At 36.4% G+C, this 12,680-nt stretch overlaps 1 protein-coding gene across 2 annotated transcripts in view; it reads left to right on the forward strand.

Annotated features, from left to right (window-relative positions):
- Positions 1-12,680, forward strand: part of UACA (uveal autoantigen with coiled-coil domains and ankyrin repeats) — an 84,249-nt gene that overhangs the window by 53,110 nt on the left and 18,459 nt on the right. For both annotated transcript variants that reach the window (XM_012728675.1, XM_004687629.2), the window contains exons 6-13: positions 3,202-3,272; positions 3,372-3,478; positions 5,818-5,999; positions 7,157-7,194; positions 9,401-9,469; positions 11,049-11,156; positions 11,643-11,675; positions 12,159-12,257. In XM_012728675.1, the coding sequence (XP_012584129.1) occupies positions 3,202-3,272; positions 3,372-3,478; positions 5,818-5,999; positions 7,157-7,194; positions 9,401-9,469; positions 11,049-11,156; positions 11,643-11,675; positions 12,159-12,257 (707 nt within the window). The remainder of the gene's footprint in view (positions 1-3,201; positions 3,273-3,371; positions 3,479-5,817; positions 6,000-7,156; positions 7,195-9,400; positions 9,470-11,048; positions 11,157-11,642; positions 11,676-12,158; positions 12,258-12,680) is intronic.

The following is a 12,680-nucleotide window of genomic DNA, read 5'->3' on the forward strand; positions in this document are numbered from 1 at the left end:
GTTGCTGAATAATATTCCATTGTGTATATGCACCACATCTTTTTAATCCAGTCATCTACTTTTGAGCATTTGGATTGTTTCTATGTCTAAGACATATATACTTTTATCCATAAATAATGTAGTTTGTATCTCCAAAAGATATTTACTCTATTTTGTAACCTAAGAATAATGCCATTATTACACTTAGTGCATATGAAAATGTTTTCAAAATCATCTAATTATTGTTCTCTTTTTCCCAGCTATTTATCTTTTTCTATATTTCATTGAAGTATAACTTATGTGTAAACATTGCACAGAATTATCACTTTAGCACAGTATTGTGCACTTTAAAATGTATTAATAAGATAGAACTTATGTTTTACCTCACATGGGAGAACAGTCAAAACACATACACACAGAGAAAGGCACACAAGGAAACTTCTGGAGATAACCCTGATGCTTAGTAACTTGTGGATAGCACAGTGTATACTTTTTTCAAAAAGTATGCATTATTGTGCATTGTTTTGGTGTACATATCCATATGTTTTGTTCTTGTGTTTAAAACTGGTACAATTTGACCAGCTGCTATCTTAACATTTGTTCACTAGGTATATGGAGGAATTTAGAATGAAGACTAAGTTGATGTAATAAAATAACTCAAATTATCAGCTGCTTATAAAAAAATCAATGAGTGGCATAAGTTGGCAGGTCTTACAGTCATATCCATGTTTAAGCTAGCAGGATGTGGCACGACAATGTGAAAGAACACGTGCCCTGAGTTTTAGGCTCAGATTTGGAAGTGGTAGATCTCCCTCTACTTACATTCCATTGATGACAACAAGGTCAATCAAATGTTTATCTGTAAAGGAGGCTAGAAATGTAATTTCTGGGTGACTCATCATGACCTTTCTGCTAACTGTAGATGAAGGGAGAACAGATTTTGATGACAAATTGCATTTTCTGCTATAGTCCAACCTTGGCCTTTCAGCTGTAGCCCCTGCATCCTACACATTGAAACCATTGCCCTCTCCCTAAGGGAAATGAGATGTAAACCAATCCAGTTATTGCAACTATTTCAAAGCCTAGGGTGATGTGTTTCTTCTCTTTTTGGCTCTGATATGCGTCTTTGTGATCCAGCAATTTGTAAATGCAAAGAAAAGAGCCCCATTCTTCATAATATATATAGTGATGGAACAAGGACAAGTTATGTGAAATTAAAGGGAGAACCTGCAAATAGAGCAGTCACTGGTGCTTAGCAGATGCCATATTTGCTGCTGAGCTCCTTGGGATTACCTCCCCCCTCCATTCTGTTTTCTGGGAGAAATCCTAGTCCATGTCCTCTGGGGGCCTCTTCCTCTGCCTTCTGGGAGGTGCTTGTCTGTTATCTATGAGAGGCACAGCTAGTCAGTTGATGGACAGCATGGCCACTATAGAAGCTGTTAAGAGCTGGAACAGTCATACATTTCTGCCAAGGGGACTGCTGGAGTCTTGGTGGTACAATTCTCTCAGAACCTGGCTCAGTTTCTGGTCTGTTGCCAGGTGCTTCTGTGTCAGGAACCATCTCCGAAGTTACTTTCTGGACAAAGTTTCTAACTCTCCTTTATTTCTTATCTTTATTTCTAGACTCATGATTCTTTACCTCATTGTAATGACTGCTGCCTAAAAAAATCATCTGAAATAGTTATCTTGGATGGGAATGTAATTTCCTCAGTCAGATGTTTAGTCCAGAACTGTATCTTTCTTTTTTCCTTCATTGCGAATAATATTTTTTAATTTTTATTTATAAGTTGGCCTCAATATTGTTGATTTTTGATTCCTGAATTAATGTATCAACTTTCAGTTTACCTTTTTTATTGAAGTCGACTATTCAGTTTTTTTTTTTTTTTTTTTTTTTTTTTTTTAAAGATTTATTTATTTGTGCATACAGAACTGGGGTAAGACCAGAGGTTCAGGGGCAGTGAGAGGCTTCACCAGAGACAGAGTGGGGAACAGAACAGGCAGATTGACGAAGTACACTGCTGAGGGGAGCAGCGGGCGGGTCAGGAGAGGTCTGCCGCGCCATGTGGTCACCTCGGAGCAGGCGGGAATTGAACTCATGCGGAAGCGGCTTTAGATTCTCAGTGTTGTGCTTTATCCCGCTGCGCCACCAGGGAGGGCCCAGACTATTCAGTTTTTATAAAAGACTTAGTTGGGTTAAAGATGTCAGAATTAAAAGCTTGTTTAATTTTCTTGTTTGTTTTTATCCTATTGAATTACACTCCAAAAAAACAATTGACTTTGTCAGTATTTTCGATACTAATAACCTGGATTCAATTCATAGGCTTAAAAAAAAACAAATTCGGCCCTCCCTGGTGGCGCAGCGGGTTAAAGCACAGCACTGAGAATCTGAAGCCACTTCCGCATGAGTTCGATTCCCGCCTGCCCCGGAGGTGACCACATGGCTGGCAGACCTCTCCTGACCCGCCCGCTACTCCCCTCAGCAGTGTACTTCGTCGATCTGCCTGTTCTGCTCCCCACTCTGTCTCTGGTGAAGCCTCTCACCGCCCCTGAGCCTCTGGCCTGTACCCCAGTTCTGTATGAATAAATAAATAAATCTTTAAAAAAAAAAAAAAAAAATTCATGTGGAGTGTAACTACAGTCCTGTTTAGTGAATTTAATAACATTTTTTTTCTAATGCAAATATGAACTCTACTAATGATCGCAGAAGTAATGCTAGATGATATTATAGTTTTTAACAAAATGACCCCACTTTCCACCATGATGGGCAGACAATCTTCTGCTTTTTATAGGAAGTATGAACTACACGAGTCATTATTTATTCAGGCTCTTTTGTAAAATAAGAAAGATAACATGTTTCTTAAAGCTGAACTAACACTTCAAAAATCAAGTCAGCTGTAGTCATTTTTAAAAATATAAATAGAAAATGTGTTTGGTTTTTTATTATTATGTGCATTGCCTTTAGAAGAGAAAGTATATTCTTGTCTTCTACAAAGAAGATTGTATCCCTTGGTCCTAATACATTAAACAAATTTTATAAAATGATCTTTTCTAATCAATTTTCACAGAGAAAATTGATGTTTATAATTCTAAACTGAGAGAAGGCTGTGAAGTTTGGTAATTTAGAAAGTAAAGAACTTCTTCTGCCTTCCATGGACCTAGCAAAGCACTATGTGTCTTGCCAGCAGATGTTCACCATTCATCATTTTCCTTTGTTCCTGAAAGCTATGGCAGACTGTCCTTCAAGCATACAGCTGCTTTGTGACCATGGGGCCTCAGTGAATGCCAAAGATGTAGTGAGTAAATTTATGTTTATTCTTATTTCAACACTTGTACTCTTTTATGCTTGGAGAGATTTGTTGTCTTAATGCTGTTTCATTTTTTTTGTTGCTTAGGATGGACGGACACCACTTGTTCTGGCTACTCAGATGTGTCGGCCAAATATATGTCAGATGCTAATAGACCGAGGATCGGATATTAATTCCAGAGACAAGCAGAATAGGTAATTCTTTATCCTGGCTTCCTGGACACCAGCAAGGTGTGCAGGTTCTGAGACAGGGCATCTGTGCCTCGAACTTTCTTCCATGTGGGTTCCCTCTTCCTTTTTTTGAGAGTCAAGAAGAAGGAAGCAGAAGGAACTAGGGGGAAATAACAGGATGAATGCAAAATAATGGCAGTGATGAAGGTCAAGGAACTGAAGAAAGAGGAATTTTACCCTCCTCACTTTAAGTTTAAAGGCTATGATAAAATGAGTACAATTAAGAAAAAGGGAGAGGAACAAAAAAATTACACAGACTACTTCATCCGTGAATCTTTAGAGAGCAGAGTTCTTCAGTGTCCTAGGGCTCAATATGTTGCAGTATAGATTTTTTTGAGGTGTTTCTCTCCACATCCTGTCACTTCCTTCTTTGAAATCAAGTTCTTTTTTGTTCCATAAGATTCTCTCACTTTATTTTTGCTTCTATATTGGATGTTAGTTTAATTAGTATGCACTAATAATTTCCATCTGTGATTCTCTCTTTTCTATTCTCGAGGTCTATTATGTCATAGGGCTCTTCTGTATTGTAGTGACAGTATTATTACCACTAATAATGGTTGTGCTTCCTCTACTAGTTGAAGCATTATGGTAATTTACAGTAAGTTTCTGGGATTTTATAGGCGATTACTAGTGAAATTGTTGGTTTTTTTAATGTAATTTTATTCTCGTAAGCATTCTATCGTTTTGTAGTTTATTGCAAGTAAATAACAAAATAGTATTTAGATGTCAGACTGTAGCTTTAATTGCTCAGGCATCTCATAGGAAGAAATTCTTTTTTTTAAAAGATTTATTTATTAATGCATACAGAACTGGGGTACGTACAGGCCAGAGGCACAGGGGCAGTGAGAGGACTCACCAGAGACGGAGTGAGGAGCATAACAGGCAGATGAATGAAGCACACTGCTGAAGGTAGCAGCGGGTGGGTCAGGAGAGGTCTGCCACACCATGTGAATCACCTCCAGGGCGAACTTGCACCGAAGTGGCTGTGGCTGGCTTGCAGTGCTACGTCCTAACCTTTTGCGCCACCAGGGAGAGCCCAGAAAGAAATTCTTAAGCAATTAAATCATTAGTGTGATTATTAAGAGAGTAGTTCTTTTCTTGGTATTAGTTTATTTTTGCAGATATTCTAATCTGTTTCAAACATGAAAATTTAATTTAAAAATAAAATTTAGGATCAGAGCAGACTTGACATATATAATGTCTTGCATTTTTATGAGCTTATATTTTTCCAAGTATGTTTTTCTCTCTCTTTTTTTTTCCATTGGAACTTAACACACAAAAACCAGTGAGGTGAGCAATGTGTATTATATATTATGTAGCAGATGATTTTAGATATGAATTATAGCCATGGTTTCTGATCCATGTATTCAGGTTCCTGTTTCTTTTCTTTTTCTGTGCTATGTATAGTATTTTTACCCCACACAGTGATGACTTTGTTAATGCCTATTGCATGTGAATGAGTGCCAGCAAATACTGGTGTATATAAAAGAGAAATAGAACATACATATCAGAGTAAAAGAATTGGTTTTCTTGTAAAATTCAGTGACAGAGTTAGATAGAAGGCACTTCATTTCATTAGGTCTGTGTTTCCAAAACAAAGTCGAGGGTCCTTCTATATTTCCATGATGACTTGATTGTCTTATTGCATTATTACTCTTTGCTGATATGCTGTTAAAAGTTTAAGTTCTGTCATGGCAAAAGAAAGCAATGGTCCATGACACTGAGGTTAATCAAGGACGCTTTATTTGAGAATGCAGGTTCTAAAATTGAATCTGAAGATGTACAGGTGTTCAGGTGGCCAAAGCATGGCTCTACCAGGAAGAAAAATTGCGACCAAGGTCTGATTGTTTGGGATAGAGGGATTCGGGGTAGGAGCAGGGTGGTGTGATGTGGCATAGTTCATGAAGCCTCGTGAGTAGTTAGCTTTGTTGTTTCAGGTTTTGAGCAAATGGAGTGCTACTATCCCATGTAAAAGGTTTTTGTTTTTTTTTTTCCCCTTTGGACACCTCATTGACATTTGTGGTTATTGAAGGACTAGAATGAAGTTAGTTTGGTAGTAGAAAAATACAAGTATAGGAGGTGATATAGGATGTTAGCTCTGTAAGATAAGTCACCAATCACATGCTTTTAAAAATGTGATGAAGTTAAACTATAAACATGTGAAGTAAAAAACCTGTATCTGTAACAAGTATGACTTTTTAAAATAATTCCAGTTCTTGAGAAAGGAGGCTTCTGAACTACATTTCTGAATTATTCCTGGCTCTTACTCTTGGTCTTCTGGCCTTCTATTTCCCCCCCCATAGGACTGCTCTCATGCTGGGTTGTGAGTATGGCTGCAAAGACGCAGTGGAAGTCTTACTTAAAAATGGCGCTGATATAAGCTTGCTGGATGCCCTTGGCAATGATAGTTCTTACTATGCAAGAATTGGTGACAATCTGGACATTCTAACCTTACTGAAGACTGCATCAGAAAATGTTAACAAAGGTACTAGCAGTTTACTGTAATTAACAAGTTCCCGTTACTAAAGAGCAGCATTAGGATTTAGATGGTAAAACTACAGTTTCAAGAAGCAGAACAGTATTAGTCCATCGCCTTCCATACCATGGCTGTGTATTTGTATTGTAGTAACTTGTTCTGCGGCAGTGTTTGTTGCATTATGTATTGTTTAGTTTATTAATTCAACTCTACTAAACTGGAATAACTTAAGAACATCAGGAATTTCCACATTTTTTTCAGTGATAACGGGTGAAGCTCTTTATACTCTTAATGTTTTAAAGAATCATGTTTAAACCTGTACATAAAATATTCACCCAGCATTTATCAAATACTTGTGCCAATGTGTTTTCTATATTTATTAAAGATAAATTGGGAAATACATAAAAACAAAACAGATGAAACAAAACCCTCATTCTACCACTGAGGAGCCTCCAGTAACTTTATGAAGATTATCCTCCACTCCCTTCCCTTTGCATAAAGTCAAGGTCACTTGTATGAGCTGTAGATATTTTTTATGATTATTCTTTGAAATTATTAATTTTTGAGGTAATGTTGGTGTCTATAGTTTTAGGGTCTACTTTTTTGTTATATGTCTTGAAGACTTTTCCCCATATATTTTTTCTATCATATGATTTTTATCGATGCATAAAATTCTGCTTGAGATTAATTAAGCCACTCCCTGTTGTTGTCATTTTAGTTGTTTATAGTTTTGAACTAATACAAATAACAATTTAGTATCTCTCCTTATATATAAAAATTTTAGCATATTTTTATTATCCCATTAGGATCAATTCCTAAATATTGAGTCATTCAGTTTCAGGGTATGCACATTTTTTTAAGCTTTTAATATATATTGGCAAATTATCTTCCAATTCAGGAGTATTTTAAAATTTGCATTTCATTCACCCCTTCTCCCTAATACTTAATATTATCTACCTAGATGTTATCATATTAAAAAAAAAAAAAACTTGGTTCATTTGAGGGCAAGCATGATATCTCGGTAATATTTTAATTGTAAAGTAGTAAGCTTTAGAGAAAACTTTTGCACTTATTTATTCAAGTGTAGAGCTAGAGAATACATCTACCCAAGTTAATCTGCTGTTTTACGACTCCCTTCTCTCCTTTCTTTCTCTTTAAATCTTCAGGGAGAGAACTTTGGAAGAAAGGACCTTCTCTACCACAGGTAGATCTTAATTTTAACTTTTAAAAATAATATGTGTGGTACAATTTAAAGCGCTTGACTAATGAGGACATGTAGTTGTTTTTATTGGGAACGTTTGCTATTCTGGGTCAGTTCTTCCAATGCAATGATATGAAGAAAACAGAATTCCTAAGTGATTTATAGTATTATTTCAGTACCACTGTTGACATTTGTATTTCTTCTTTTTTTTGCTGTGTGTATATTTTCTGAGGACTTCACTTTAAAAGAGCATAATACATAAAATAATCACACCTTATACTAATCAACTCAGTTTAACCCTGGCTTTGTTTCCCAGTCTGAGTAAATGTCTTATTGTTTCCCCCTAATCTCTGAATTCACGTGAGTCGGGTGGTTTTCTGCACGCTCCCGTCTGCTCAGAAGCTAGTGTAGGCTGCTGTCCTCTTCTGCTGGCTGTTTCCTTCCAGGCTTTCTGCTTTTCTCTAGTGAGATGAACCTGAGCACTTCTAAATCCTGAGGAGAAAGTATCAGGTACCTTCTGAGCAATTCTGATCATCATTGTACATCTCTCCCTACTTCTCACTGGGGTCCACGTGAAAGCATGCTGGCCTCTTCCTCAACGGGGTGGAGCAAGCCTTCCTGCATGGTCATGTCTCCTGGCATGTATCTTTTCCATCCAAATCTACTGTTTCAACCTTTTCTCCCTCCTCAGATAACCTCAGAAGGGAGCAGAGTGTATAGTTAGGTCAGTGCCAGCCACCTTACCCAGAATCACAGAAATAACATTCAGAAGTGTGCAGATACTTAAAGAGTGATTGGACATGAATATGGGGGTGGGCTCAGGGCCTTTAAGCGTTATCCAAATGAGCTTATAGAGTTAGTGCTTTTGCTGAGAGCAGTAAAAAGTCATCTGTTTCCACATACATTCTTACACTAGGGAGAAAGATGCAAGTGAGTAGGTAGTGTCGTGAGAGATCCTTTCCAGAAAAACAAAACAGGATTCAAGGATACAGAGGGAGAGGACAGGAGCTGTTTTAGAGGACAGCCAGGCCTTATCCCGGGGTGTGACCTTTGAGCAGAGCTGTGAAGGAGGTAGGAAGCCAAGGGGCAGAAGGACAAGTATACCGTTGGAGGGTTTGTTTACTGACCCCAAAGGGCTGTGAAAGGCCAGAGCAAAAGGAGAGACATGTGTGGCTGAGGGTGCAGGAGAAGCCCTGCCTCAGTGAAACAACCTGACTATGAACAATTTCTGTGGACACACTTTTGTGCTAATGTTATAAGGAGGTGGGTCAGATCCCATGTGAACAGTACTTTGGGAAAAGGATTGAGGCTAGAAATGTAAAGTGGGTCCAATTGTGGCTACAGAACATTTTCTTGATGGGATGTTGGCGCTAGAGTTCTAAATCCAGTTTCATTAGAGTGATGCTTTAAACACTTGCTTAACCAAAAATGAGCAAACATTACAACACATAAAGTTATCTTGGAGAATTAAACTGTTAGCTTTCTTTTTTAAGCTCTCCAAAAGGAAAAGCAAAATAGTTTTCGAAATTGTGCAGATTTAAAGATCAATTTGGATTAAAAAAAAATGTAGGTTATTTGTTCTCTTGTGTAATAATTGTGGTGTGCTTTTATTAAAGCAAATCTCTAAGTTGGAATAAAGTTTCAAAGCAGTAAGTGTGCAAAAACAGAACACGTACTCCACCAGGTCATGTAGTGATCCCTCGCATCGCTCATCAATGTGCTGGCTGTCTCTTTCTTTCCACACTCCTTGATATTTTATTTCATTAGGGTGCAAAGAAATGAATGGGTTCCATGTTTTCTTTTCTTTCGATATTAATGGACTTCCTTCCTTTAAAAAAAAAAAATAGAAATTCTTGCTTTGGGAGTGGTTGTTGGGACCTCATAGCACGGCTTTCGTTTTATAGCTCATACAAAGTCTTCTCTTTAATGTTTGTTCAATTTATTTAAAAAATACTTATCATTAGTATTTTAAATTGTTATTTTTTAATATACATTTCAAAATAAATTACACTTGATTTATTTGAAAACCATATTCTCAGTTGTCTGGAGTTTTAAGAGGAAATACTGCCACCTTGTGTTAGGTACAACAAAATTGTGTAGGTGAACTGATCACCACTAGGTGTATGGCCTCCAGGAAAATGTAGTTTTTTATGTTCTCATACTTACTAAGCTGTGTTTTTTTGTTTGTTTGTTTGTTTGTTTACCAAAGCGAAATTTGACATACATGCTGGATGAACTGCATATGAAGTCAAATCAGAGGGAACATCACAGCGTTCAGGTAAAAAGAAAAGGAAATTTGGTGCCTTCTTTAGCAAAGAATTCTGGTGTTGTCTAAAACAGGTTCAGGAAAACAGGAGAAAAAAGAGGGAGAAGTGAGTAGGAGAAAGAAAGGCAGTGTAGTATGCTTTGGGACTCCATTTTCTTGCCCAATCCTTTCTCAACAGATCTGAATGTCTAGGTCAATATTATGTTGCATAAAGCATTTTTAAATATATATTCAAAGACAAATAATTCAACTGGCTTATCTAATTCATTGTTGATTTAAATATATATATAGGTCCATGAGTCAAATTTGTATTCATTTTGGAAATTTATTGTAGTAGTAAAAATGATGGTTATTAATGAAAACAAAATAAAATCTGACCCTTTCCTTAAACTATTTTTTATTTTGATTAAGAAAAATAGTTTTGTTAACCACACAACACTTTTTATCTTTGCCCCAGTGTTCAAAAACTACTTATTATGTCAAAAAATGATTTATTTAATGATTGAAGAACCAGTAATACAAATTGAAGGGTCCTTTCTGGTAGTACAAGGGGTTACTTGGCATGGGTAGCCACTGCAACACAGGTTCAATCCTTGGCTAGCGAGGTGGCCCACATGGCATGGCAGATCTCTCTTGACCTGCCCACTGCTCCCCTCAGCAGTGTATTTCAGTAGATCTGCCTGTTCTGCTCTCCAGTCTGTCCCTGGTGAATCCTTTCACCATCACCCCACACCAACCTCGCACCTCTGGCCTGCACCCCAGCTCTTGTATGCATAAATAAATAAAATAAATCTTATTAAAAAAGATATAAATTGGATAGCTGTTTTGTATATAATAAAAGAAAAATCATTTTGTTTGGATTTTCATAGCTTACTATATGGTGTTAAGAAAGTAAAATAGGCCCTCCCTGGTAATGCAGCGGGTTAAAGCACAGCACTGAGAAGCTAAAGCCACTTCAGCATGAGTTCGATTCCCGCCTGCCCCATAGGTGACCACATGACATGGCAGACCTCTCCTGACCTGCCCGCTGCTCCTCTCAGCAGTGTACTTCCTCGATCTGCCTGCTCTGCTCCCCCTGGTGAAGCCTCTCACCGCCCCTGAACCTCTGGCCTGTATCCCAGTTCTGTATACACAAATAAATAAATCTTAAAAAAAAAAAAGAAAGAAAGTAAAATAAAGCCTTAATTGAAACCTTAAAATGTTTTATCAGAACATTAACTGGAATGATGATTAAGCAAAAAAAAAAAAAAGGAATAATAGATATGACTATCAATTAAAGTTAAAATCACATATCTTTTCTGCTGTTTTCTATTCCCAGATGATGCTTTTATTTCTTACTTATTGAATTAAAGTTTGCTGGTTTGTATTTACTTGTAATTATTAACTATTATAATATCATCATTTTCTGTGTAATTTCTGGTATATAAATTTTAACGTAATTGAAATTATTGTAACATATTTAAATGTGTCTATATGTGTATATGTTGCATATGACCATGAACTGCTTTTTTAAAAAATGTAAAAAAAATTTTTTGCTGTAAGATACTGCTCTTTTAAGGCTGACTAGTACCTGTTATCTTCCCTGTTTAAGGATCTGGAGATTGAAAATGAGGAGTTGAGAGACAGGTTGAGGAAAATTCAGCAAGAACAGAGAATATTATTGGATAAAGTCAATGGTTTACAACTACAGCTGAATGAGGTACGTAATCTACATGATGCAAAAGATGCAAAATAGACCTCCAACTCTTTTACTATGTGTTGTCCTCAGGGCTAACAAGCTATTAGTGGATGCCTGTCACATCGGGTCACTGCCTGTGGGGACAATTATATCTTTCTAGGAATTTACAGAAAGCATTTAATGTCAAATAGAAGAGCAGAGAAATGCTACTGGTGTGTGGTTATAACAAGGAAGCAAACAATAGTTGGGGCTATGGGATTGGAGATGAAGGAGACAAACAGAATAAGACCAGGAAGGAGCTGGTGGTTGATGTGTCTGAATCTGGTTAGTGAAAAGAATGAGTGATAACAAGGTACAGGACACAACTGACCACATATAAACATTTCTTCTCACAACCTTGTTCCCAATCTTAAAGACACGTATCAGTTTTTAAAAAATTTGTTTGTTATAAGTTCATTCCTTTTAAACTTTTGAGACTGAAAATGCATTTCTTCTTCTTCAATGTAGGAAGTTATGGTTGCTGATGATCTGGAAAGTGAGGTAAGATGATAAATTTATTACAGAATGTAATGTTACTCTAGATGTGTAAATTCAAACTGGTATTGCAGTAGAATATTAAGTTCTGGTTTCAGGTGGAGACCAGGATTCTATTGCTAGTTATTGGTGAAAGATGAAAACAAAACCTATGGATAACAGTATGTTTTGAGTATAGTGGATGGGCTTATTAAAAGCATTTTGCTATTATTTCCTGTGAAACTTTTCATGAAAAGTTGTAAAATTCTAAGCATTAAAAAGAAAAGATCTGAAAATGGTAAGATTTAAAACAAATTTCCTAAGTTTTGTATATATTGTATGTTTTTATATGTTTATATTAATATATTTGTAGATATTATCAACTCTACTAATAGTTGAAATCTACCATATTGGAGAACTTTTAATTCTATTTCTTGAAGTAATTCTAATGAACATTTTCTAAGACATACTTTTAACCCAGTTTCAAGCATTTATTACTTTCCATTTCAGAAAGAAAAACTGAAGTCCCTTTTGGTAGCTAAAGAAAAGCAACATGAAGAAAGCTTAAGAACTATTGAAGCTCTGAAAAATAGATCTAAATATTTTGAGGTACAAAAATTATTTCCTGTAACTCATTATGCGTAACAGCAAGGAGCTTAGAATCAGTCTTAAGTTTGAATTATTTTTTTTCCCTTTGTAGTGTGAGCTTAGGCAGTTTATTTAATGTCTCTAAGCTTGTTGCCTGCCTGTCAAATTAGGGTAATTGTTCTTTCTTCACAGAATTGCTATAAAATCAAGATGAGAGCATTGAAATGACTAGCATATAACTGATATTTAGTTCACTTCTTTTCTCTTCTCCAGTCTTCTTCTTTGTCCATTTTCACCTCTTCAAAACTTCATATCTTTACCTGCAAATTTTCAATAATAAAAAAGGCAATAATAATAAGCAGCGAGTAAATAAGTAGGGAACCAGTATTACTCCGTGGGTTTTGTGTATACATGGATTAACTGGGACATTTTCATTGGTGAGAG

The sequence above is a fragment of the Condylura cristata genome, unplaced genomic scaffold, assembly GCF_000260355.1.
Source record: "Condylura cristata isolate star-nosed mole 26May11 unplaced genomic scaffold, ConCri1.0 scaffold00023, whole genome shotgun sequence".
NCBI lineage: Eukaryota > Metazoa > Chordata > Mammalia > Eulipotyphla > Talpidae > Condylura > Condylura cristata.